Raw genomic sequence first — 25,913 nt, 5'->3', positions numbered from 1 at the left:
AAATGCTAGGATTTCTAGAGTGCATTTACAGAGGCCGAGGGAGGAGGGAGGTCTGGGCCTACCTGTATTTAAACACTATTACTGGGCTGCCAATATCAGAGCACTAATGTATTGGCAACAGGGCCTCCCGGGTAACCCAGGGATGAATTTCCCTCTGTGGCTCAAGATGGAATCCAATCTGGTGAATAACTCCTCCCTACCAGCTATGCTGTTTGCCCGCCTCGAAAAACCAGAAGCCTATCGAAATTTGAGCTTTGTGTTAAGACACGAAGTAAGAATCCTAAATCAGATCAGGACCTTCCTTGCATTACCAAATACATCAGCACAGACGCCGTTTTGCTTTAACCACAGTTTCTTGCCTCCTTGGCAGGACAAAGCTTATCATGACTGGAGGGAAAAGGGGCTAGTGTCGATTAAGGACATGTATATTGGCAATAAGTTTGCATCATTCAGCCTATTGAAAGAAAAATACAATCTGCCCCATTCACACTTCTTTCGATATCTGCAGGTCAGGCATTACATTAAGTCAAAAATTGAGAACTTTGACACCTTTCCACGGGAGCACGGTGTTCTTGACATACTTGTGAGTTCCCCTGACTCTAGACATCTCATTACAAGAATTGTACATCTACTTAGTGACCACACTGTAGCACACACCACAAAAATCAGGGAGGCCTGGGGAAACGAGCTAGGGATAACGATCCCTGAACCCTTATGGAACAGATGCCTCTCCAAAATTCGCTCGTGTTCAATAAACAGCAGACATCAGCTAATTCAGTTTAAAATCACGCATCGGTTACACTACTCAAAGGTCAGATTGCATAAGATTTATCCCTCTGTCTCCCCCATATGTGACAGGTGTAACATCTCTGAAGGCACACTGTCTCATGCTTTTTGGTCTTGTCCTTCATTAAAGGGTCTTTGGTCTAAAGTGTTTGACTGGTACTCCAAAGCATACAAGACTCCCATACAACCTGAACCAGAACTTATAATTTTTGGATGCCCTCGAGCGCAGGGGACTATACCCGCTACAATGCGGCAACCACTGGAACTGGGACTGATTGTTGCCAAGAGACTAATCCTGAGGGACTGGAGGTCCTCTGCTTCCCCTTCATTTCGCCTTTGGGTGACGGACATGATGTCCATAATACAGATGGAAAGACTTCGTAAAGGCTCTAAAGACACTTTTTCATACTACTGGAATCCCTTCCTGGAACACTTTTCACAGACTAGATTAAGCTGAACATACTTTGTCGTGGACTCTCCCCTCGGTTGCCCCTCAATGGGTGTCTGTACTCTCATGTATGTGACTTTATATACATTTGCTGTGTGGGTACACCATTTGTCAACTGGAATGTTTTATGTATAACTTGTGCATCTGGGTTCTGTTTGTTTGTCTGTATGTTCTAATCTTGAAAATTTAAAATAAAATTTATAAAAAAAAAAAAAAAAAAAAAAAAAAAAATACACTCTGAGTTTCCTGTTCCAGATCAGCTGATCAGCTCCAATCAGCTCTGAGTATGATCACCCTCAGTTAAGCTGAGTGAGGGGAGAAAGCCATCATCAATGGAGCTCAGATACCAGGATTCACCATGGAAAAAGGTAAATAAAGAGCAGCGCCTGAATCTGAATCCACATGAACTCGTGTCAGTGCTGAGCGTGATTTTAATCTCAGAAACAGGATGGAGAAAAGAGTCATTTTAATCAGCTCAGTCAACTCTGTCATCATCACAGACTGAATAAAGTTTCATATCAAATATATAATTTTTTATAATGTCTGCTGTCATCATTTACCCAACCTGAACTTTCTTCAGGTGAAGCTGAATCCTAATTTTACATTTGATTTTCAGTCTAATGATTCAGCTGCAAATGCAGGAGACAGAAAGTGAAGATCAAACCTGCAGAAACATCAGAGCCAGTTTACTGACAGAGCTGTGATTTTAGAGACGGCAGCAGATCTGACCTCAGGTCAGTTTATTATTAAAAACAAACTGCTTCTGCTGCAGTTTATGAACATTTTATTGTTTGAATCATTATTCAGTAAAATGTTATGTATTGATGGAATAGCAACCTCACTTTTTTGGCCTTTTGCAGCTTTATTTGATAGTGCAGTGGAGAGAGACAGGGGGGCGGGAGGAGAGATGGGGGGAGGATACACGGTGGACGGCGACTGGGTCAGGACTCGAGCCTGCGTCGTCTGCACCGCCACGTGGTGTATGTGGTTGCCTGCTCAACCACTGAGCCACCCTGTCGCCCTCACTTTTTCATTTTATTTATTTATTTTTAATGGAGGATTTTATTATTTCTGCTGCTACTGCATAAAAATGCTTCATGAGATTCATAGAAAAACTGCTTTAATGTTCCAGTGTAACCATTTCTAATCTGATCAGCTTCACTGATAGATGACGGCTCTGACAGCCACAGAAAAGATGTTTCACTGAGTTACTGTTAAAGGTCAGAAGTCAATCATTGTTTCATGTTATCAGAAAAGTCTCAGCTTTATAGATTTTAAATATTTCAGTGCAGGTTTGGGAGGATGGGATACTTTAAAGAAAGAATTAAGATCGTGTCAGGAAAATGAAGCCATTATGAACAGATCCGAATGGGATGAGCTGGGAAATGACTGGAGCCTGAACTGGATCTGGACCTGATCCTGATCCGTGATCCAGATCCGTTTGGTTCTCCTGGTGTGCAGGTGGACTCGGACATGGTTTCTGATCCATTACGGAGCCTTTGATCCCTTCAGGTGGATCTGGTTCTGGGTGAGCCGACTGAGACTGATTTCCATGATTTTCAGTGGAAAATATGTCAAGATTCATTCTCTGAATTTCAGGCAGAACTTTCAAAATGTCATTAAATACATTCAGCCTCATCTTCACTCAAACATTCACATCATCTCCAAGATCCAGACATTTTTCTATCAGTGACCTTTTACAGCATGATCAATGATCGATCATTGATCAGTGCGTTCTGCATCTAAAGCTTCATACAGATCAGTGATGGAAACAGTGATACTACAGATACTACACCATCTTTCTGACTGAGTGCAGTACTGCAGCTGCATTACTGCACTCAGTCAGAAAGATGGAGACTGTAGATTTGATCCTGAGTGATTATAGATCTGTGATGTCATCACTGTCTCCATCAACCTGTTGATGAGTGACCGACTGTAAAGGTGCTCATGTTAAAAGAACGTCTAACTGGGATTTCAGTGCTTGTAGAAACACCTGCGGATGAATTCGCTCCTCTGATGCTCTGACAATGACTATGAATGAGGAAATGAATGGGAGCGTCAGACAGGTGTTTCAGCTGCAGCAGGAGGGGCGGAGTCAGAGACACAGTTCGCTGAAGAAAACTTTCCAGCGAGCAGGTTAGAGTCACAGTCTGTTATGATGGTGACTGACTCCAAGCTGAAGTTAAACAGCCCTTAATGTGTTGCATTTACAGCATTGAAATAGAAGCTGCTCAGAGAAATGTTTCAGCAGCTTAGACAATGAACTTCCTGGTGTGCACCAGACTTCATTAAAATAAATGACTGATTTTATTTGCTCACAGAGGCTCAGACATTGACAAATCAGCTGAGTGATGATCTGTTAGACTTAAAGGACCACTGTGTTTATTATTGATCAGCTGATGTGTTTCTTCACTACATTGATTAGAATTCAGGAAACAGCTGATCAGACATAGAAAAATATCTGGAAACTTCCAAACTGATCACTTTCCAAACATCAGGAGGGCATCTGTTAACCCCCCGCCCGCACCCCCCCCCACACACACACACACACACACGTATGTACGTACGCAAACACACACGCGCGCGCGCGTGCGCGCGCACACACACACTCACACACACACACACACCTCTGTTTTAGACATCTTTAAAAGTTTAATAACTGTTAATAATAATAATAATAATCATAATCAATAAACACGCTGCTAACATTATTTTACAAAGTAAATTAGAATGAGTTTCTATAAGTTAGCTAAACTTTGGTGAAACGTTTCCGTTGTTTGCTGCAGGTCTTTTCTGTCTGTCACTGAGTGAACAATAAAGTTTCATACAGTCAAACATACATGGCACCAGCCCTCTTCTTCGATTGTGTGAAGTCAGTCCTGTCTCCATGGTGACTGTCACTCTGCATGATTGCGTCTCGGGGGGGGGGGGAGGCTGTGAGGAGTCCCGGCTGCTGAAGTCTGTTTTCTAGCAGAAGAAGCAGCTGTAGGAGGTGCAGGGGTACGAAGGGCGAAGCTTCACCTCCAGGTGATCCTCGCCGGTCACTATCAAGGGTCCTCATGCGAACTTCTTCTTCGTGGCCGTGAAACGTTCCATATACTGAGGAGGAAAAACAGCATCAGAACGTCAGAGGGTATCACAGAGGAGCATCAGAGAGCATCAGATGGGAGCACAGAGAGGTGTCGGAGGGGAGCACAGACGAGCCCCAGAGGGGAGCACAGAGGAGCAGCACAGAGCATCAGAGAGTGTCAGAGGGGAGCACAGAGAAGCGCCAGAGGAGCATAGAGCATCAGAGGGGAGCACTGCAGTCTCTGATGGCTCATTAGAACCACCAGAGACAGTGGAGGACTCGCAGTCTTGGGCTTGATCTGATCTCAGACTGCAGCACTGACCTTATCGTATCCATCCAGATCTCGGAGCCTCTTCACCTCGAACAGGTTTCCCTCCACGGAGAAAAGAGACACCTGCGATTCTGAGAGGATGGACTGAGGGATGGATGACAACTCCAGGCAGTTCTCCTCCAGGCGGAGGACTTTCAGACGGGGACAACGGGAGACTTCTGCCGACAGCACTGAGATCTGGACCGAGGGGAGAAAACCGGGTTAGTACAGCAGAACACCATCAGACATCTGACTGACATGGGTCTGGTTTGTCAGAACCTCCTGAGAACTCTGTGGATGAACAGTGAAGGAGAAGTCATGTGGAGTGACTGACAACTGATTATTAATATTAGATGAACAAACAGCACAGGTTCATAGTTCACTGTTGTATTTACTTCAGATTTCTTTTTCTTTTCACTCTACACCTGAGCTTCTGCCTGGTTCTGATTCTTTGTTGATAGTGACTGAGAATCCTGGTTCTGTGGTACCTGGTTCTGGTTGAGGTTGATCTCAATGGCCTGCAGCTCAGACACCTCTGCGGGGACATTCTGGATCTTGTTTCGGGACAAGTCCAGCAGGTCCAGCTGCCTGAGGGTTCCCAGTATGGAGGGGAACTCTGAGATCTGGTTCCCGGACAGGTTGAGGGTCCGCAGGGCTTTGAGCTGGCCCAGAGTGGGGGTCAGCTGCTGGATCCGGTTCCCGTTCAGACTCAGGGTCTCCAGCTTCTTCAGTTTGCTGATCTCAGCAGGAATGCCGGCTGAAAACAGAACCAGAACACAAAAGGGTCAAACAGGTCTGAGGGTTGCGGTGGATCTGGTTTGCTCTGCAGCTAAACCTGACCCGGAATTTGGATTCTGAGGAAAATCTAAAGAAATGCAGAATTTAAGGATTTTGAAATATATTTAACCCTAAATTAAAGTAAAAAAAAGCAATCCAAAGAGCAAATCAAGTGCTGAAACAGGAATCTGATTGTTCTTTGGAAAACATGAGGCTTTAATTCTTCAAACAGGCTTTTAATGTGTAAAAGTGTGACTTCCTGTTTCCTGTCCTGCCTGCTGCGGGTCAAACACTCACTGAGCCGGTTGGAGTTGAGTGTAAGACTCTTGAGCTGCAGGAAGTTTCCAATGGCGGAAGGAAGGACCTCAATCCTGTTACCGGACAGATCCACCGTCCTCAGGTTAGCCGTGAGCCTCTGCAGCTCCTCTGGAAACTGAAACCAGACCAAGACCAGGGCAGGTAACTCTGTTTGTCCTCTTTTCTTTATGGGCTAAGCTCATTATGATCAGGACCTCATAAAGATTGGTGTCACACTGTAATAACTCCCTCTCTGAACTGCCCAAAGAAGCTCAGGTTCCCTAGAACAGAATCTTCTGACTCGTAAAGTAGATGCTTAAATCTTTCTGTGCAGGTGAAATCCCTGCAGCACACGTGCATTAAACTCTTGCTTCTCTTACCTCTTGCAGACCTTTGCCTGTCAGCTGAAACACTCCCGTTTTCTGGGAGGTCTCCAGGTGTGACTTCAGCGCGCTGTTCCCCATCTGCACCTGCAGCCACCTGTCCGTCCACCGGACCTCCTTCCAGACAGGCTGATGGATCAGCTGACAGCTTTACCAGCGCTCCTCCTCCTCAATCGGTGTTAATGAGATCACACGGTGAATCCCTGCAGTCTCTCAGGTGTCTTCGCTCACACACCTGTGAATGTGTTTATTGGTGAGATTTAAACAGCAGCAGAGCATGCAGACGCTGCAGCCTGACTGAAAAACAAAGTGACTATTTAGAGAAAACCCTCTGCGCAGGCTGCTGGTGAGCTCACAAATGTGCTTTGTTTCCACAAACAGCCACCGTGATGCTGCTCAGCTGAGCAGTTCTGAGCGACATAATGTTCAGAGTTTGGGTTGAAATCACTGATTCTTTCCTGAGCTGCGGAGAAGAGTTTGAACCCGTGCTGTGCCGCATGCCGCTCTTCGCTTCATGCAGGGTTTAAGTTTTTCATGCACCGCCGTACCAATGTGGTTTTCCACCAGAATAAATGAGCTTTATTACAGAGAGGGGAGCTGGCTTAACTCATTTACATTAAGACCACAATTAATAATCCACAGCTAACTAACAGGAGAAACATCAGGTCAGACTACCATAACATACAAACCATTTCCATCACTAATAACTACACCCCACTGAGCAGCACTCTGACAGGCAGGCTTCCCCTGAATTTATGATTTCTTCTAAATATTGTTTTTCCTTACCATCTTTAATCTTGTAAATTTGATCATTCTTATACTCCTTGCCCCGCCCCTTATTTATTTACCCTGGATGGTCCTAAACCGCCTTTGCAAATAATTTCACATCAACCAAAGAGGGAAGACACTGAGCTGCTTATTAGCTGAATAAACTAGTTGTTTCTACAACAATGTGCAAAATGCATTACTGTCCAAGCCTGAGCTCTGTAACCGCACCTGTGCAAAAGCCTCCTCTTCCTTGTCTGCAGCGTTAAACACTCCTGCAGTTCCCCGCACTCACCCCAGGGGTCCCCAAACCCTCCTAACTGAGGGTTTCCAGATTCATCCCGTAACAGCGGCTTCAGCTTTAAGATGGACTTGAAGAGTTATTTAAGGAGGGCAGGCAGAGGGACAGGCAGTCTCTCGCTCTCTGACAGGTTGTTGTTTGTGTTGTTAGCAGCAGGCTAACACTCAGCTGTCACAGCAGGTAAAGGTGAGTCACGAGTTAACCTGAGAGGTGACGCATACCCCGTCAGCAGTCTGATCGGCCCGCTTCGCCCTCACTGTAAACACAGTAAACATTAAGCCCCCCACCCCCACCCCCACCTTCAACCTGCTCACAGCTGACCCGACCGGAAACGGCTCTGCTTACTTACGTAGACAGCCTGTCGCGCTCCAACCGCGTGCGCAGATGTTGTGATGAAATGAGTCCGATAAAAGGAGTAAAAAACATGAAGATGAGCAGAAAGTGAAGAAAAGCAACCGCCCTGCTGCCGCTGCGCAGCTTCTTCTTCTTTGGTGGTCAATCCGCTCAGAGCTGCAGTGCTGCCACCTGCTGGCAGATTTCACTCGGCTTCAGAGTGACGTCAGCAGGCTGCGACCTCAGCAGAGGAGAAGTTTGATGTTTTGTTTTGTTTTTTTTAAATTAAACTTTGAATTAAAGATTTACAATATTATTCTGTAAACAATATGACATTACAAAATAACCATATACGGTCATGTAGAGGTAGATAGGTATAAGGCATAGAGTATACAGTACAATTATAAAAGAACAAAAACAAAACATGAACTCTACCAAGAGGATTGCTTAATGAGACATAACTTTGTATTTTTTGTATAGGTCAATAGTTTTAATAAATTTTTTACTTTAAATTTTCAAATGTGACAATTTTTTAAAATATAAGTTCAGATCTGTTCGCTTAAAAACTGAATAGAAGGGTATTCTTTTTTAAAAATTTCATTTTATGTATGTAAAATTTGGCTAGGACAAATTGACAATATATTGTTCATTGCTGGAATAACGGAAATTGAAAAAGAACAATAATATGTCATGCTGTCTAAATACAATTTCTTTACCAAAGTATGCTTTTAGTGCTACCTGGAAACAGGATCACATGCATACACTGAACAAATACGTGTTCTAGACTTTCCACCATGTAGCTACAAAAAGAACATTTGACTGCAATACCAGGGATATATTTACAAATAACAGAATTCAGTGGGTAATATTTATGTATAATTTTAAATAACAGTTCTTTAATCTTGTTGGGCAACACATATTTATAAAAACAGAGTGCCATATTCTGTCCTCAGTTGTTTGTTCAATCCATTTGTGTTTGACTGCTGTTCCTGATCTGGGAGAGAGAGAGAGACTTTCTGATGAAGGTGTTGTTGAACTTTTTGTCCAAGATGGAGACGCCTTCAGCCGTGATGTTAAAGTTATTTAAAGTAACAGAGTCACATAAATCTGTACTGCATCGTGACAGAGACATGATGCCAGATGACAGTGCATTTATTACAGTACTGTGCTTCTTTTGGGAGACAGGAACTCTGTATTTCTGTCCAAAATTCCCATAGGAATATGGAAGCCCTCCAGAATTAAGAAGTTGTTTTACAGGATGTTGTTTCTGAACCAATTTTCAAAAAATAATGATTTGTTTCTGTGTGTGATGTTGACATTGTTCCATGTGGGGAGAGTAGTTGCTCTTGTAAAGGAGGGACCAGCACAGGAGAGCTTGTTTATGAAAGTTGGACAGTTTGATTGGCAGTTTACCAACAGCAAAAGGGCACATTAATAAAAACATTAATACCACCAACTCTTTTAAATAAGAAGTTTGGACTCATGTTCCACATACTATCTGGGTCTTTCGGGAATCTTTTGATCCAATTAATTTTAATAATTTGGTTAAATGATGCAAAATCTAAGATGTTAAGACCGCTCTCTGGTAACAACAGACATAATTTTTTTTCTTAACCTTGTGTGGCTCATTTCTCCAGATAAAATGAAAAAGAATTCTGTCCAGACAGGATGTTTTATGTTTCAAGACTTCAAGACACCAGAAGACGTACGATGCCCTCAATAGGCCTTCTGCTTTGCTCAATAATACTCTGACACAGAGAGATAATCTCTGGCCAACCAAGAGTTAAATTTCTTTTGAATAGATGAAATAACTGGGTCTATATTATCTGCCATTAATTTCTTCTCATCCATTGAGATTGTAATTCCCAGATATCTAACTGTATGTCTGACTGGGATATGGTATATTTCTGTATTAGTGATGTTTTTTAGAGCAAGAATTTCACACTTGTTTAAGTTAAGGTTTAAGCCAGAGTTTCCAGAAAGTTCTCTAATGATGGATAATGCTGGGAAGACTTATTTTTTGCTTTCTAAGAAAAAAGCAGTATCATCAGCTAGCTGTGATATTTTTATTTGTCTACCATCAAAGCTAATACCCTTAAACTGATGTTGGGTTGTTAAAAGGTTGAGAACTTGGCCTACTAGTAAAAAGCGGTGAGGAGAGATGGGACAGCCCTGACGAATTCCTCTCTTAATCTCCAATCTGGGTGAATTACCGTAGGGCAGTTTCACTGAGCTATTGTTGCCTTTGTATAAGGTTTTGATTGCTTTTATAAAAAAAAAAAAAAAAAAATTTTTTTAAAAGTCATCATATCTAAAAAAAAAAAAAAAAAAAAAGCCAGCGTGTCAAAAATAAAGAGTTTAAACAGTTTTTCTGTAAATATTGTTGCAGTTTTCTTTGCGTCCTGAGGAGTCGCTGATGCAACCAGCGGGATTAAAGCGGCCAAACATTTTAGCAGAAGAAGAGCAGCCGCTGAAACCATCCGGCGGGCTCCGTTGGGGTTCGGTTTGTTCGGTTGAAAGGAGAGACTTTCCGGTTTTAACGGTAAGAAAAATATCCAAGCTGACACCGATTTGTTTATGTTTAACGATCCAGCCAGAGGCGGCGTAACGGAGCCGACGTGTCCGTAAAAGAACGCCCTTTTAAAGCTGTTTTCAAGTCCCAGCTGGAAGCGTCACCAAAGTTTAGAAATCTGGAGATTTACAGGTTGGTCGTCTGTGCCTCAGCACACGGAGCTACAAGGAGGAAACCCAGCAGGGTTCTGATTCCGGTAGGGTCCGGTCCTCAGTGCGGCTCCTGTGCAGCACATTAAAGGTTCAGGTTTCAACACCTGGTCCAGGTGCCATAAGAGGCTCGGAGTTTCAGAGTGAAAGAAGACTGACTGGTTTCTGTGCTTCAGATGATGTCCGTGTGTTTCAGATGCATCAGCGGGATTTGTCTCTGTTCTCGGTGACTCCAGCTGCCAGCCTGTTGTCCAGGTGTGTCTCAGTGGGAGCGCTGTCTCAGGTAAGTACGAGAACAGGTGTTATTCCAGCTTCAGACGCAGCATCAGAGTTTAGGAGGCTGAAACGTAATGATGTGTCTTTCTGTGTCGAGTACTTAAGGAAGATTTTTGTGGAGCGCATTGAAGCTTGTGTTGATGATATTTGAAGCCGTCAGTTGCACCGTTACTCATTCAGGAAATGGCGTTTGTTTGTGAGTGTGAGTTGAAATATAAGCGAAATCCAATGGATCCCCCACACAGTTTGTGGATTTGGGATTTATTGCGAGTTTGTTTGGATTTTATTTGAGCTTCATTTTGTTTTCGCGATGGAACCAGCAAAAAAGAGGTACGATCTCTCGTAATAAGATATGTGCATAGTATTAAATTAAGCAATAATTAACACAATCACATTCACATCACAACCCTCTCCTCAATTTGTTTCCACTTTCCCTTTTGACCCCACCATTGCATCATAAAGACAGACGCCATATTAAGTTCAGAATTTATGTACTGACATCACAAACATCATTTATTCATTTATTGTGTTCTAAGCTTCACAAACCAAAGCCACGGTAATCATTCTGCCTGGTTTACATTTTCTGTCCGCTTGATGGCGCAGTAGAGCAAATGAAGCTTTGACCCGTGAGTTCACAAATTGGATGGAAAGCTTCAGTGCTTCATCTCAGCGCTGAAACGATCTCTAAGAGCAGCTTTAGGTGCTGTTAGAACCTGAACACTGTTCAGAGGTCCAGACTAAAGCTTCTGAGTCAAAGGTGAACTTAAACTAACATCTTCTGTCTCAACTGTCCTCAGGAGGAAATAGACTCCGCCTCCTGTGCTCCAGCGCTGGCCTTTTCCTCTCATCTGCAGGAGGTTGAAGAGCAAATCAGAATGCAGAAACAGCTGGATGAGGTATGCTTCAGGGTGATGTCACTTCCTGTTTGCAGTTTGACAGTCATCTCAGGGCTCACTGAGTAATCAGCTGGTATTTTCAGGGTCAGTTGATCATCAGTAGAGCAGACAGTGAACATGTTCCAAACTCAGAGTTGAATCTCTGAGATTAAAAATAACTGAGATGTTTCCTGCAGGTTTACATTATTGATCATTGTGTTTATTCTGCTCATCGTTCTTCTGTTAGCTCCTCCCACAGCGTTGAGGAGTTGTATGAAGGGGCGTCCTGCTCAGGGATGGCGTCTGTGGGTGTTTTTGCTTGCTGGCACGCTTTATCTCAGAAACTCAAAGCTTTGGATTGTTGTTGGCCCGATCTTTGTTCTAATATCTTCTACAGTTTTTCCACAGTTGGTGTTTAAGCTTCATGAAAAATTCAGTTTAGTAATGTCATTCCTGAGTGGTCACCCTGGAGATTATTCTGGAAATAAAATGTTTTCTTGTGGTTTTACTATTTGTATTTGAGTTTTTACATTTTTACTATTGATGCACAGTGTATACATGAAGATGAAGGCACAGTTGTTCTCTTCTTCTGATGCGAAAAATGAGTCTGCTGCCGTTAGAGGTTTCCTCTAAGACGGTGTCATCTGATGTGGTTAAACAGCACAGCTGTTATCGATCATATGAACAAAGTCTTCATATTCTTAAAGCCAAACTTCATTTGTACCTGTCTTTAAATCTTCAAATGCCTCAGAAACCTCATACATCCTGTTAATGGCTGCTCATAATGGCACACTTTTTTGTTGTTGTTGCTGTAGTTAATTGGATAATGTAAGCCTCTAAAACACATCTGATTCTTTCTCCTCTCCTTTGCTTTAAAGATTTTCATATTTACAGTTATTCTAACTCTTATTACCCCAACTAGTCTCAGACCTCTGTAAGTCTCTCCTCTTGGCTTTGAAACTATTATCTAAATGTCTGCAGCTGGTCCATAAACCTTCTTAACTAGTCCTCAAACCTTTCCAATCAGTCCACAGATGAACTGAAACTAGTCACTAGTTGCTTTGTTTTGTTTTTATATATCTGGGCCCCAAGCCCTGTGTTTGACACCCCTATTTAATACATTGATGTGACCTCGGTGCAGCAGATTCTGAGGGTCGCGCTGAGAAAGCGGCTGACAAAGAGACCCAGTTCAGACTGCTGGGGGTTAAACATGCAAACATCTGATCCTCTGAACTGGAGGCTGCAGATAACTGAACTAAAACACCGTTCAGTTATTTATGGACCAACGAGATGGACACGTGATCATCTTGCCGCCTTCAGCAGGAGCACTTCCTGTTAGTCCCTTATGTCGTCTTTTTACTGACGTCCTGCAAAATGCATTCAGCTCTCACATCCAACATTTCTGAGAGATTCAGATCAGAGCTCTGACTCCTTCATCAGTGCACAGTGTCAGCTGTGAAGGCTGCAGGCTGGAAATGGGGCATAAACAGGGGCGGGCTGGGAGCTTGGTTTGGAGAGGCCTTTTATCTGATCGTACAACGGAGCAGCAAAAAGGGGAAAAAGATTGTCAACCCCCCCCTTAGCTGGTGTCTCGCCCTTCACCTCTCCTAATGGTGTGCTGGCTGGGCTGCAGTGTTAATTTTGACAACAAATTTTGATTTAGTTTTAGTCATAATTTAGTCATCTGAATAGTTTTCGTCATGTTTTAGTCAACGAAATTATTGTAAGAATATAGTCGACTAAATCTACAGTCGATTTAATCGACTAAAATATAAAGAGTGTAAAATGTAAATGCTTTTTCTTCAGTTCCCTTGAATTAGTCATTATACACACTTACACAAAATTAAACATTTGTTAAAAGTTATGGAATATTATTAATAACATTAGTGTTTGACCTGCTTCCCACACACCTGATCATTAACACCACCTTACTGAGATAATGCAGTGTTTTACAGCAGGACGCTCTGAAAGGTACAGGGCAGTGTTCAGGACTAAGATTAGGAAAGACTAATCCACCGCGGTGTGGAGATTTTCTCTAAACACAAACATTAAACTGGGAAAAACACTTTACCCTGCATGACATTAAAATGCTGACCTTTGCATGGAGATCTGGGTGACTGGTTTGCAGATGTCATTTAAGATTTGTCTGTTTTTACCCGAGATAGTCGCCCCCGCATGGTTTACACATCGTTTTGTTTGTCACAACGTCAAAGGACAAATGTGTCCATACATCGGCTCTTCTCTTTCTCCCTGTTTACATAACTTAGTTCTATCGGAAGTAACGACCAATCACAGGCTAGTTTGGTCTTCCCGGGTTTAGAGCAAATTTGCGCAACTGTGCGTTTGATTGGATGTTTTCCTAACTTGTCCCGTCCTGTCACAAAATTAAATCAGTTCTGACTGGATTTCGTCCCTGCCAAGCATCTCGTTTTCATTCATTGACGAAAGTGTCAATTAATTCCGTTACCGTTTTTATCATTTTAGGTAGTTTTTATTTAGTTATCTCGTTTTCGTCATGAAAAAAGGGCCGTTGACGAAAACTATGACGAAAATATTTCATCAACAAAATTAACACTGCTGGGCTGTTGTGTTTGTAGCCCCTCCTGATGAAAAAAGAGCTCTTAGAGCCGAAACGACCGACCATCACTCCCTGCACCTGTGGCCGCGCGAGCGCTGCTGTGCTTAATTGGGTTTTAAAAAAAAAAAAAATTCTGATCACCGGCCGATCCGGCCTGGAAACGACCGGCCGTTCGGGAAACCTCCCTATGGCCACCCCGCCCCTGGGCATAAATCACCTGGAGCTGTTTAAAGGAGCTCGACTGTGCCGTGGTTAGAAGTCATGTGACTGGGTCAGCTGACGTAAAGGTGTTCCTTTTGGTGCAGATGCAGCTGCGGCTGGAGCTTCTCAAGGTCGATGAGCAGAGCGCCGACGTCGCCCACAACTTCCACCTTGGTGAGTTCTATGATGATGTCATCGTCACATTTAGCATTCATCAGTCAGCTGATTTTCTTTCCTAGAGAAAATCAGCAAATCAGATCACACAGAGCTTCCTGGTTTTAAACCAGCCTCCACTCCAGAGTTTATTCTGAAAAGCCTTTAAAGACTTCCTGTCAGAGCCACGCCCCCTCTGATCAGGTGTGCTTGTGGTCCTGCAGCTCAGAGGTTCCAGATGCTGCAGATGCTCGGAGGCCACCTGCAGGAGCTGCTGAGGGAGCAGAAGAGTCTGAGACAGCGACTGATGAGGCCGCTGGCTCTCACTAACCTGTCCATCCAAGCTCACCTGCACAGGTAACGCTTGACACTCCCAGCATCATGTCACACAGTATCAGAGTGGTCTGTGGGGGTCTGTAACAGTCTGTGGCGTGTTTCAGGTTTGTGGTGGAGTCCCTGAAACTGATGATGGATTTCATTGAGACACTGGAGGAGAAGCTAAGCTCCGCCCACAGTAGGACCACTGCCAGAGACCGCCTGGCTCTGCTGGTCAGTCACATGACCTCACTGTCATGGTTCGGTTTCTCTGAGGTTCTGATCTACACTCAGTTCGTTACCTGCAGTAGGTGGCATCAGGCCACACCCCCACGCAGACAAACTAAAGCCGTGTGCCGCCGTGGATTTTAGACACCTGAAAGAATCGATCTCACCAGCTTACATTCACTTAGCAATATGTTTGAGTAGGTTTTCAGTCAGCCAAGTCATAGTAGTCAGAGACCAGAGAAACAGGAAGTTCACCTGACAGAAAAGTGAGCTGCTGCCTCAGTGTTTGTGTTACTGATGTGTGAACTTGTTAGTTTGGATCAAAACGGATGAGTTTAGCCTTCAGAGTCAAGCGACGTGAGCAGAAACATTTTTATGTTATGTAAAAATTGATGTTTTATGAATGATGTCTGGTGGGTTTGAAATCAGCAGTTTTGGAGTATATACAGAAACAGGTCAGAGGTCAGAGACAGGTCTCACAACCAAGATGGAGCATCGATGTTTAGAGGCAGGGCTCGACTGAACCAGCATCAAATTTACTGATAGAAACATTTTATCTGTAAATGGGCTCTCGTCCACCTCACTATTCAGTCCCTCAGAGACACCAAACGGCCTCCACTGATTGGCTGCAGAGGTAATCCCAGTTCACCTGTTACCTGTGTGTGTGTCTCTCTCTGTCAGGACTCCTCGCTTGCCCATCTGCTGACTCAGGCCTCAGAAATGGAGACTTTGTCCAATCAGATTCTTCAGTGGAAGACAGTGGGCAGCAGCAGTCAAGCAACCTCTGACCCCTGACCTTCATTGTGTATTGCACTTTGAATTTTTCTAATAAATGTTTGTAATAAAATCTGATTCTACTGCTGCTCCTGATTGGTTATTGATCACATAAAAAGTTTAAACTTTGACCTCTGCTTTGGTCAGAGGGTGAAGAAAATACAATTAAAACCATGATGGCGTGACTCCTTGGCATCAGAGCTGTCACAAAGCCACGGGACGATCTGATTGCATGTGTGTGAGACAGTTTAAGGTAGGGATCCTCAAATCCAGGCCTCGAGGGCCGGTGTCCTGCAGGTTTTAGATGTGTCCCTGATCCAACACACCTGAATCAAATGGCTGAATTACCTCCTCAGTATGCAGTCAAGTTCTCCAGAATCCTGCTAATGACTTCTATATTTGACTCAGGTGTGTTGAAGCACAGACACATCTAAAAGTTGCAGGACACCGGCCCTCAAGGCCTGGATTTGAGGATCCCTGGTTTAAGGGATCAGCCTGTGAGGTCAGCAGGTGATCTGTTTGTACCTGGACAAAGTGAGGACTGACGATTCTCTGAGAGCTGCTGTTTCTGATGCTGTCACCCCAGCAAACTGCAGCATAGAACAGCACACTTGCCCCCACAGACTGAACATGTTCACATTTTACTGCAGATGTGACAAGAGCTTAGTTTTCTTAACAAAAGGGACGTTCTGCCCCCTTTTTGTATGGTTTGTCTGTATTCAGGGACCAGCCTAGTTTGTAATCCAGGTGTAACCCTACATATTTATATTTTGTTACCACATCTATGTCCACCCCACGAACTTTCACAGGCTGTAGAGGGGGCCTTAATCTATCATTTCCTTCAGTATGAGGTGGTTTTTGTGATTCCAGTCACTGAAGGCTTTAACAAGATCCCTGCATTCAGAATCCTGTTCATTCCTGATACACGCCACAATGGCAGCATCATCTGAGTATTCCTGGATGTGGCAGGACTCAGAGTTGTATTTGAAGTCTGCTGTCGAGCCCCCCATGCTGCTCATCAATGTCCCAGAAACCTGACAAACTGTGGCCTTCCTGTCAGGCCACATTCTTCCTTAGTTGAGGAAACTAAGGAAGAATCTACACCCATCTCCGCGAGCTTGTCTTTGAGGATATTTGGTTGGATGGTATTGAAAGTGCTTGAAAAAAAATCAAAGAACATAACTCAAATGAGCACTAGATTCCTCCAGCTGAGTTAGGGCTCAGTGAAGCATATAGAGGACAGCATCATTTACTCCAGTGTGTTGTTTGTATGCAAACTCCAGGGGATAAAGTTTGTCTTTGACCTGAAGTCTCAGTAGATGTAGAATCAGTCGTTCCAGTGTTTTCATGATGTGTGATGGTTGTAGCTGGTCTGTAGTAATTTAGTTCAGCTGGACACATTTTTGGTACCAGTACAATGCAGGATATTTTCCACAGTGCCGGCACCGCCCCAACTGCAGACTCAGGTTAAAGATCCTGTGGAGAGGTTGACACAGTTGGGCAGCACAGTCCTTAAGCAGTCTTGGACACACACCATCAGGGCCAGCAGTCTTCCCAGAGCTCCAATCTCACCCCTGTCTCTGTGACAGACATGGGTGAAGGAAGAGGTGTGAGAGGGGAAGTAGCTGCCCCATTAGCGATGCAAGGAGATGGGGTAGCTGTGGTTGAGAAGCACACTTGTGGAGGACAAGACTGAGTTGCAGTGAAGATGTCCACATGTTGAGGAGAAGACTGAATAGCAGCAATGGAAGTGGGCGTGGCCACAGAGTCAAATCTGTTGAACAGCTGGGTGAGTTCATCAGCTCTTTCCACATCACCCATAAGTGGCAGTCGTTGTCTTTTGTTGTTGATTCCTCTCCACACCCATGAATCTTCTTCAGCACTCCTGGGGTGCTGTGGACAGCCCGGGTCTTCTGGGGTCTTCTCGCCCTCATTACCAAGTATGTTTCATGACAAATACAAACAAAGCAAGATCATGTGCTTGTTTCTGTTTTCCAGGTGCTGTTTGTTCTTTTTCTGTGCTGAGGTGCAGATGCAGCAGCTGGTGACCGATTACATCCCCCACCCCCACGCCACCCCATCACACCCCATCACTTCTTTCCTGTATTGTATCAATAGATAAATAAACGAATAAATAAACACACACACACACACACACACACACACACACAAATCCCCAAAACAAGAGGAGCCCTTGTAAAGGTCCTCTTGGTTAAACAAATGTGTTTGGCTCAGCACAGCATGCAGATCATTATTTTGCCTGCTTAAGCTGCCGGACAGCTGAAAAAAAACAGTCTGAGATGTTTTGATTGAGCCATATTTCAGTAAAACGTGAGAGTGCACTCATGGTACACTTTCTGAGTCTTCATCAATATCTCCAGCTCATCACTTCTGTTTGGAAGTTTTGACGTTTTCAATGATGACTGTTGGCAGAAAGGCTTATCACTCCAAATCCTTTGCACCAGCATACATGAAAGCACCTTTTTACCTCAGCTGGAACAGGGGGGTATCTTCCAGACATGCTCCATTTTAAAGAAAAAAGCTCTTCTGTTGCGTAAACGCTTCTCCCCACAGAAGGATCCATCTGTACTCAACAAAAACAAAAGAAAATGATTAAAAATAAAGTTTGGGGAAAGATCAGCGTGACCAGACTTTGCTACTACCAGTTGAAGTGATACCCCGCCTCTTCCTGCTCAGGTGATTACCTGTGGTTTCTGTCCGTCGTCGGAGCTGCTCACAGATCAGCTGATACCGCGTGACGTCATTACAGCTGATTTCATTCAAGAGCTTTTAATAAAGTTTAAAATAAAACTTTTTTTCAAAGAACTTTTAGTAGAATGCATATTTGCATATTAAAGTAAAATAAAACTCTCGATGTAACTGTATAAATATTGTTTTAAATAAAGCCTTTCTGTTTCCGGTGGGCTCCAGTTAGATGACGCAGTGTTTCCGGTGTTTTGGATGACGTTCCTCTGGCGGAGTCTGGGTTCTGCTGCCATTTAACGAACAAACTCACCGGCACGGTAAGACTCGAACCTCTGTCCGCTCCTGTGGGGCTCGTTTCTCCGGACCGAATCCGCTGCTGCCGCCGGAAGTGCTTCTCTGTCCGCATGAGCCTCGCACAGGCTCCGCGTATACTCTCCGAGCTAACTGAGCTAATGCTAACCCTCGTTCTTGCTAGCTGCTACCTGTAAAGTAAACAGCTGACGATCAATCAGTGGAATTATCGATCACGTGATGAGGAGCCGATCGATGTTCTGATGAGTTCTGTGTGATCAGACGATCAGAAAGTGATTTTACCGAACAGCTGTTCAAATATCCACCGTTTACACCGAGAAACCCGGTGAGGGCTCCGGGGGTTTCTGCAGATCATCAGAGTAGGAAAAATGTTTCTAACCTCCATCAGAGTCCAGAGAGTCCGTATGAGGCGTTTCTGGAGGTCTGAACGGGTCACTCAGGGGGCTCCGTGGACGTTTTTTCCTTAATATGTCAGTGCCTTCTGACTTTATATTTTTATTATTTAATTTAATTTATTTTAAAAAGGGACCATGTACAATATTAACATAAATGTTACCATTTGATGCATTGTACCAGAGTTAGCTTAAAGCTAATTTGCACCTGCAGTCCTTTGGCACGTTATGTCTCATATTTAACAATCTGATCAGTGTCCTGCTCGATCAATGGGGCCAAGCAGCTTCTTTCAGTGATCAGAACACAAAGCAAGGATAAATAAATCAATAATAAATAAAACCAGAGATCATGTTTGTTCATGATTACTGAACTGGGTATCTGTTGCTCTCACTGCAGAACATCAAACAGTCACAGAGGAGTTACAGGTCTGCATGTAGAAGTGATCAGAAAGACATTGTTTAGTTTAACATAATTTATTCAGAGAAGATATTCAGAATTGAAAAATGCAAACCGTTTCAAAGATGTTGAGATGATGCTCAGGCATCAGGGTGGTACAGTTGAAAGTATGAGACTTTGGTTAGGAAGTAAATCTGGAATCTCAGGGCTGGCTGATGGTTCATGTCACTTGTGTTTACAGTTCACAATGAGCATAGATCTCAGATGGTCCACAATGTGAACATGTAACTCCTCCATCAGCTGTGAGAAGTGAAGAAGCCTTTTAGATGAGAAGTGGAACATTTTCAAGAACCCAAAAGAAGTGCCTTCAACTTCATTTCAAAACATAAGAAAGTTTATGTATCTTAAAAGGTGAGAAACCACTGAGGTAGAGCAGCCAATGAAATCGAAGGACGTAAGTGATGAGCTCAATAAACCAGAAGACGATGCAATAAGAGCTAAAATCCAACAAGAATACAGGTGTAAAGATCAGCTGTACCTGTGTCAGTGGACCTGAAGCAGGTGTTAGAGGAAGTGATGAGCTTTATGTCCAGAACATGGTGCATAGTGTGATCAGGATTAATAATTATCCACAGTCCTTGAACAAGCTGTGCATCAGCTGATGGAGGAATCCAAACAGTTCATTGGAACAGCAGCGACAGTGGTATTACATCATAACATGGAGTTTGTCTCATCTCAGATCATCTTCTGCTCGACCATCTCAGATTTGCCTTTTATGGTCCACAGTTTGGAGATGTATAATGATTGCTGTGAAGTTTAAGCTTCATATACAGTACCAGTGAGTGTGTCCAAACTTTTGACTGGTACATTCCTATATATCAGGGCAGCATGGTTGTGCAGTGGTTAGTGTTCTTGCCTCACAGCAGGAAGGTCCTGGGTTCTAATTCACTGTCTGGCCAGTGCCTTTCTGTGTGGAGTTTGCATGTTCTCCCTGTGTCTACGTGGGTTCTCCTACTTCTCCAGCTTCCTCCCACAGTCCAGAGACATGTAGTTAGTGGCAGCTTTGATAGACTGCAGCCCCCCCCCTCGTCCCCAAATAATTTCAGGCTTTTATTAATAGTTTTAGAGATTTATGTTCAATCGTAGCCTCAGATTTCAAAGGGCTGAAAAAAATAGTTCTGAAAGTGGGTGGACGGACTTTCTTTAAAAGATAAATATCTATGAAAGCATTTGATATTTAAAGCTAAACCTTCACAGTCATGCATCTCCAGACTTTGGACAAGAACAAATCTGGGAGCAGAAAAAGTTCTAAAGCTCTTCTTGATTGTATCCACTCACTGAATGCTGCTGGTTTTCTTTCCTCTGGGCAGGAAGTGTGTCACCGGCACCTGCCAGCTGACTTACTGAGCGCGCTCAGTAGGAGGGCTTCCCTCCACAACATTCTCATTCACACAGTAAGTGGATTAATTTCACTGAAACACAAAACTCTGATGTAACGCCACGGCAACAAAACCGAGACAAGAAGTGGCAGTGTGACACAGAAACACATGGTAACGATGGTTTTTATTTTCAGGACGAACTCAGACCGCCATCATGGTGCTCGCCGACCTGGGGAGGAAGATCACCTCAGCGCTGAGGTCACTCAGCAATGCCACCATCATCAATGAAGAGGTGAGTGCTACACGATGGCTGATCTGAACTCCAAACCGACACCCGCTGGGGGTCTGTGACTCACCCTGAGTGTGTGTGTTTTCAGGTGCTGAATGCCATGTTGAAGGAGGTGTGTGCTGCTCTGCTTGAAGCCGATGTCAACATCAAGCTGGTCAAACAGCTCAGAGAGAATGTCAAGTGAGTGTGGTACCCTTCAGTCCTGTTCTAGGGGTTCTGGTCCAGGGGTCCTGGTCTGGTTCTGGTCCAGAGGTCCTGGACTAGCTCTGGAGTGTGTCCAGTTCAGCTGTGGTGAACTCTACTTATTTTTGTCCCTGCAGGTCTGCCATAGACCTGGAGGAGATGGCCTCAGGACTGAATAAGAGGAGGATGATCCAGCACGCTGTCTTCAAGGAGCTCGTCAAGGTCAGATCTTTTTCTGATTCTGGATCAGGACAACACCAACAGGAAGCTGTCAGTGTGCACAGGTGTGCGAATCTAACAGTGTAACATGTTTGTGTGTGTCATGTGACCCAGCTGGTGGACCCCGGCGTGAAGGCATGGACTCCCACCAAAGGCAAGAACAATGTTATCATGTTTGTCGGGCTGCAGGGCAGCGGCAAAACTACCACCTGCTCCAAGGTGACCTCACACACAAACACCTGAGTCATAGCCCCACCACCTGTATACACAAACCCCGCCCCCTGTGGTGTGTTTTCATTGTGATTGATGTGTTTCCCGCAGCTGGCGTATTATTACCAGAGGAAAGGCTGGAAGACCTGCCTGATCTGCGCCGACACCTTCAGAGCAGGTAAGAGCACATGAGCTATTTTCATTCACCTAATGCTACGCATCATTTCCTGTCAGTCACATGACCATCGTCATCGTCTCTTCTCTCTCAGGTGCCTTCGACCAGCTCAAACAGAACGCTACCAAAGCCAGGATCCCCTTCTATGGCAGGTGAGTCTCACACCGGCGACGCACTCTGCTCTTACCTCTGCATGATGTGTTTAGGGTCCTCCTGACAGTCTGTTTTCTTCAGTTATACAGAGATGGATCCGGTGGTGATCGCCTCCGAGGGCGTGGACAAATTCAAAGGGGAGAACTTTGAGATCATCATTGTGGACACGAGCGGACGACACAAACAGGAGGACTCACTGTTTGAGGAGATGCTGCAGGTCTCCAACGCTGTGGTGAGTCCCTGAACGCACCGCTTCAGGTGTGTAGTTCTGAGCTGCCCAAAAGGACACAAAGTGCTGTTATGTATGTGTGTGAAGGTGTCTGATGTCTGTACCTGTTGAGATGTATCTCTGCTTCTGTTTCAATAGCAACCAGACAACATCGTGTATGTGATGGATGCATCGATCGGGCAGGCCTGCGAGTCTCAGGCCAAAGCCTTCAAAGACAAAGTGGATGTGGCGTCAGTCATTGTCACCAAACTGGATGGACACGCCAAAGGAGGAGGAGCTCTGAGCGCGTAAGCCTAGCATCCTCTTCTGCGTGATGATGTCATACAGCCGTTGTGGTTTATCACCTTCTTCTGCTGTTTCCTGGCAGCGTTGCAGCCACACGGAGTCCCATCATCTTCATCGGGACGGGCGAACACATCGATGACTTTGAGCCTTTCAAGACACAGCCGTTCATCAGCAAGCTACTTGGTAAGTGATGCTGCTGGGGGGGGGGTGCAGCAGGAATACACACGCACGCACACACACACACGCACACACACCCTGCTCCTGCATGCGCACACACGCACAGCCTGCTTGCACACACACAGTGCACCGTGTCTTTTGGAGCTGCTGTGATTGGTTCGATGAGTTGGTGTTAGTGATCTTTCGATTTAAAGCATCTCAAAGATTTATTTATATATTTTTTTTTTATCTTTACTGACTGAATATTTGACACTGAGTTGTTTTTATGGAAACTCGTCGATTCCTCCTCTTCCTGTCAGGAATGGGCGACATCGAGGGATTGATCGATAGAGTGAACGAGCTGAAGTTGGACGACAATGAGGAGCTGATCGACAAGCTGAAACACGGTGAGATGGCAAACATGCCACCCGCACTATATGCACTGCACTGTGGGTAATAGGACTGACCTTTGACCTTTGACCCGCAGGCCAGTTTACCCTCAGAGACATGTATGAGCAGTTCCAGAACATCATGAAGATGGGCCCCTTCGGACAGATCATGGTACACAAACTCACCTGAAACTCACCTGAAGCTGAGAGACGGCAAGGTTCACTGACTGTGTGTGTGTATGTGTGTGTGTGACGCGTTCAGGGTATGATTCCAGGCTTTGGTACAGACTTCATGAGTAAAGGAAATGAACAGGAGTCAATGGCTAGGCTGAAGAAACTGATGACCATCATGGACAGCATGAATGACCAGGGTAATGCGCACACACACACACACACACACACACACGTGCGCAGAGCTGGTCCTGATGGCCGACCTGGGTCGGGCTTGGGGTCCACACTCCCCTCACTGCTTTCTCTGGTTCTGTGCAGAGCTGGACAGTAAAGATGGGGCAAAGCTGTTCAGCAAGCAGCCTAACAGGATCCAGAGGGTGGCCCGGGGCTCAGGGGTCGCCACCAGAGATGTTCAGGAGCTCCTGACCCAGTACACAAAGTTTGCCCAGATGGTCAAGAAGATGGGAGGCATCAAAGGACTCTTCAAAGGTAACAACACCTGCTGGAACCAGGTCCTCTGCTGGACCTGCAGCTGGAAGGAGGAGGTCTAAAGAGTCTGAGGAGAGTTTTGAGAAATATGTGAGAAGGTCTAAAGCAGGGGTCTCAAACTCCTGACCCATGGTATACACACACACACACACACACACTCTTCTGGCCCACGAGTTGATGTAAAAAAAAATACAATACAATTTGGCCCTTTAAATTAATTGTTTTAAATTTTGATTCCCCCCAATTAAGACAACCATTTCTCGTGTAATTTAAAGTTTTTTGTTTTTTTTAAAAAGTAAGTGCAGTTTCTGATGAGATCAGGGCAGATAACGTGAAGAAGCAGCAGAAAATGTTGGTTTCCACACAAAAGAAAAGTGGATGACAAACAACAATTGTTTTGTTTGGTGGAATCCAGTCTGCCTTATATGTAAGGAGAAATTTGCTGTTCTGAAGAAGTTTAATCTCAAGCATCATTATGCCACTAAACTCATGATGAGAAGAACGAGGTAGATGACAGGAAAAAAACTAGCTGAGCAGCTTCAAAGAGGACTGCTATCCCAGCAACAACCTTTCCACAAAGGTCTGAGGGGATCTTAGGAGGACTGAGTTGGTCTTCAAGTTTAAAACCATCCTGCCGCTGATGTGTTTGTGGTGTGTTGGCTGTTTTTCAGGAGGAGACATGTCCAAGAACGTGAACCCGTCTCAGATGGCCAAACTGAACCAACAGATGGCCAAAATGATGGACCCTAGAGTCCTGCACCACATGGGTAAGACCTGAAACTGGACCCAGCTGCAGGTTTCTACACCTGTACGGTGCCCTGGAGAGTAATATGTGTGTGTGTGTGTGTGTGTGTCTGCAGGCGGTATGGCAGGCCTCCAGTCAATGATGCGCCAGTTTCAGCAGGGTGCCGCTGGCAACATGAAAGGCATGATGGGATTCAACAACATGTGACCGCTGACCAATCAGTTGCCTTAATTACAGGCTCCGCCTCCTGACAAGTGGAGGGGTGGGGCTTAGAGTTACCTGTTCTCTGCTGCTTTCATGGAGAAACAACAAATAGATTGGAGAAGGAGGAGGAGGGTGTTTGGGTTAATTTAAATGTATAAGATGAAAATGGAGCAGAGCGTCCTGATTGGACGAGCTGATGATGATGAAGAAGATTAGCGATGTATTTTTGGCATTTAATAAATGTTTGCACCATTTTACACCTGCTGTGGTTTTTTTGTTTTGGTTTTTTCACTGCTGTGCTGGACAGGAAGTAAAAGTCTGGGATTTTCAGAATAAAGTCAGCCTGTTTGAGTAAAGCTGTAAAATAAATAAATTGTAATAAAAAGGCATTAAAAATGTTTTCAGTCAATATTCTGACATGTAAAAATTTTGAGATTGAAGGAAGTTTAAAATGTCAGTAAAAAATTAAAAGTGAGTTAAAACTTTTAGACTTTATTCCAAGAACATTTTATTCAGCACTAGTTTGATGGTGATAAATAAAATACATAGTTTGAATGTGAAATGTGGCACTTAAACTTTTATTACCTGAGATAAGCTGACTGGATGAATTAAAGTGATCTCAGTTTCTTAAATATTCACAACATTGTATTAGTTTAAGTTTGCTCCTTTTATTTCAACTTCACCGTTGACAACAGGCAGCAGTCAGCTGATCTGTCCCAATCCTGATCCGTCCGGCAACTTTTTCCTAAAATTACTGCACCTCAGTCATATATATTTGAAATCTTCTGAACCGTGGCACAGATACTCTTTGGCTAAGGCTCTTCAAAACCGGGAGATGGATTTTACATTTTTGACTTTTAATTTTTAAAATTAATTTTTCATTTTCCAGAAATACTACACATTGATGTTTATTCCCTGCTCCTCCCTTATTCTGAGGCGACTATTGAAACTTGCTGTGAGTATTCAATGCTTTAGACAGAATTTTTTTCATGTTCAGTTTCAAGGACTGCTTCTCCCTCATTGATCCTTATTCCTTTGAAACTTGAATAGGAATATTCACTGGGCAATGTCCCACAAATATTGCTGATTTTCGATTTTTAACACTTTTTTTTTCTTTCTTTTTTTACATTTGTAAAAAAAAAAAAAAAAAAAGAAGTATAAGCTCAGGGATGGTCAGAGTGAGCCCTCTACGTGGATGGATTTGTGTAGCGTGAGCCCTCTTTGAGTGGGTCAGATTCA

The 25,913-nt window shown here is 44.1% G+C and overlaps 3 protein-coding genes across 4 annotated transcripts; 2 read left to right on the top strand and 1 right to left on the bottom strand.

The window, feature by feature from the left end:
- Positions 1–3,866: 3,866 nt before the first annotated feature.
- lrrc57 (leucine rich repeat containing 57) lies at positions 3,867–7,630 on the bottom strand. The gene is made up of 6 exons (XM_030718963.1): positions 7,487–7,630; positions 6,069–6,306; positions 5,689–5,824; positions 5,103–5,371; positions 4,627–4,812; positions 3,867–4,333 (listed from the first exon to the last, which is right to left on the bottom strand). Exons 2-6 carry the CDS (start codon positions 6,150–6,152, stop codon positions 4,292–4,294), a joined length of 717 nt encoding a protein of 238 aa, XP_030574823.1. The 5' UTR covers positions 6,153–6,306; positions 7,487–7,630; the 3' UTR covers positions 3,867–4,291.
- Positions 7,631–9,880: 2,250 nt separating this feature from the next.
- Positions 9,881–15,673, top strand: haus2 (HAUS augmin like complex subunit 2). 2 transcript variants are annotated; one of them, XM_030719200.1, is made up of 7 exons: positions 9,881–10,012; positions 10,388–10,474; positions 11,265–11,363; positions 14,226–14,295; positions 14,499–14,631; positions 14,715–14,823; positions 15,499–15,673. In XM_030719200.1, the coding sequence occupies exons 1-7, from the start codon at positions 9,887–9,889 to the stop codon at positions 15,610–15,612; spliced, it is 738 nt and encodes a 245-aa protein (XP_030575060.1). In that variant the 5' UTR covers positions 9,881–9,886; the 3' UTR covers positions 15,613–15,673. The 2 variants fall into 2 exon arrangements, with proteins under 2 accessions (XP_030575060.1, XP_030575061.1); XM_030719201.1 differs by lacking the exon at positions 9,881–10,012 and adding an exon at positions 10,019–10,238 and having other exon boundaries at positions 15,499–15,631.
- Positions 15,674–18,515: 2,842 nt separating this feature from the next.
- srp54 (signal recognition particle 54) lies at positions 18,516–24,931 on the top strand. The gene is made up of 17 exons (XM_030718487.1): positions 18,516–18,614; positions 20,769–20,852; positions 20,972–21,069; positions 21,155–21,246; positions 21,387–21,471; positions 21,583–21,687; positions 21,790–21,856; positions 21,948–22,005; positions 22,088–22,238; positions 22,374–22,522; positions 22,603–22,703; positions 22,997–23,083; positions 23,164–23,237; positions 23,328–23,436; positions 23,555–23,725; positions 24,397–24,492; positions 24,586–24,931. The coding sequence occupies exons 3-17, from the start codon at positions 20,992–20,994 to the stop codon at positions 24,675–24,677; spliced, it is 1,515 nt and encodes a 504-aa protein (XP_030574347.1). The 5' UTR covers positions 18,516–18,614; positions 20,769–20,852; positions 20,972–20,991; the 3' UTR covers positions 24,678–24,931.
- Positions 24,932–25,913: the final 982 nt, after the last annotated feature.

Source organism: Archocentrus centrarchus, chromosome 22 (genome assembly GCF_007364275.1).
Source record: "Archocentrus centrarchus isolate MPI-CPG fArcCen1 chromosome 22, fArcCen1, whole genome shotgun sequence".
In the NCBI taxonomy this organism is placed as follows: Eukaryota; Metazoa; Chordata; class Actinopteri; order Cichliformes; family Cichlidae; genus Archocentrus; species Archocentrus centrarchus.
This window is presented reverse-complemented; position numbering and strand designations above follow the sequence as displayed.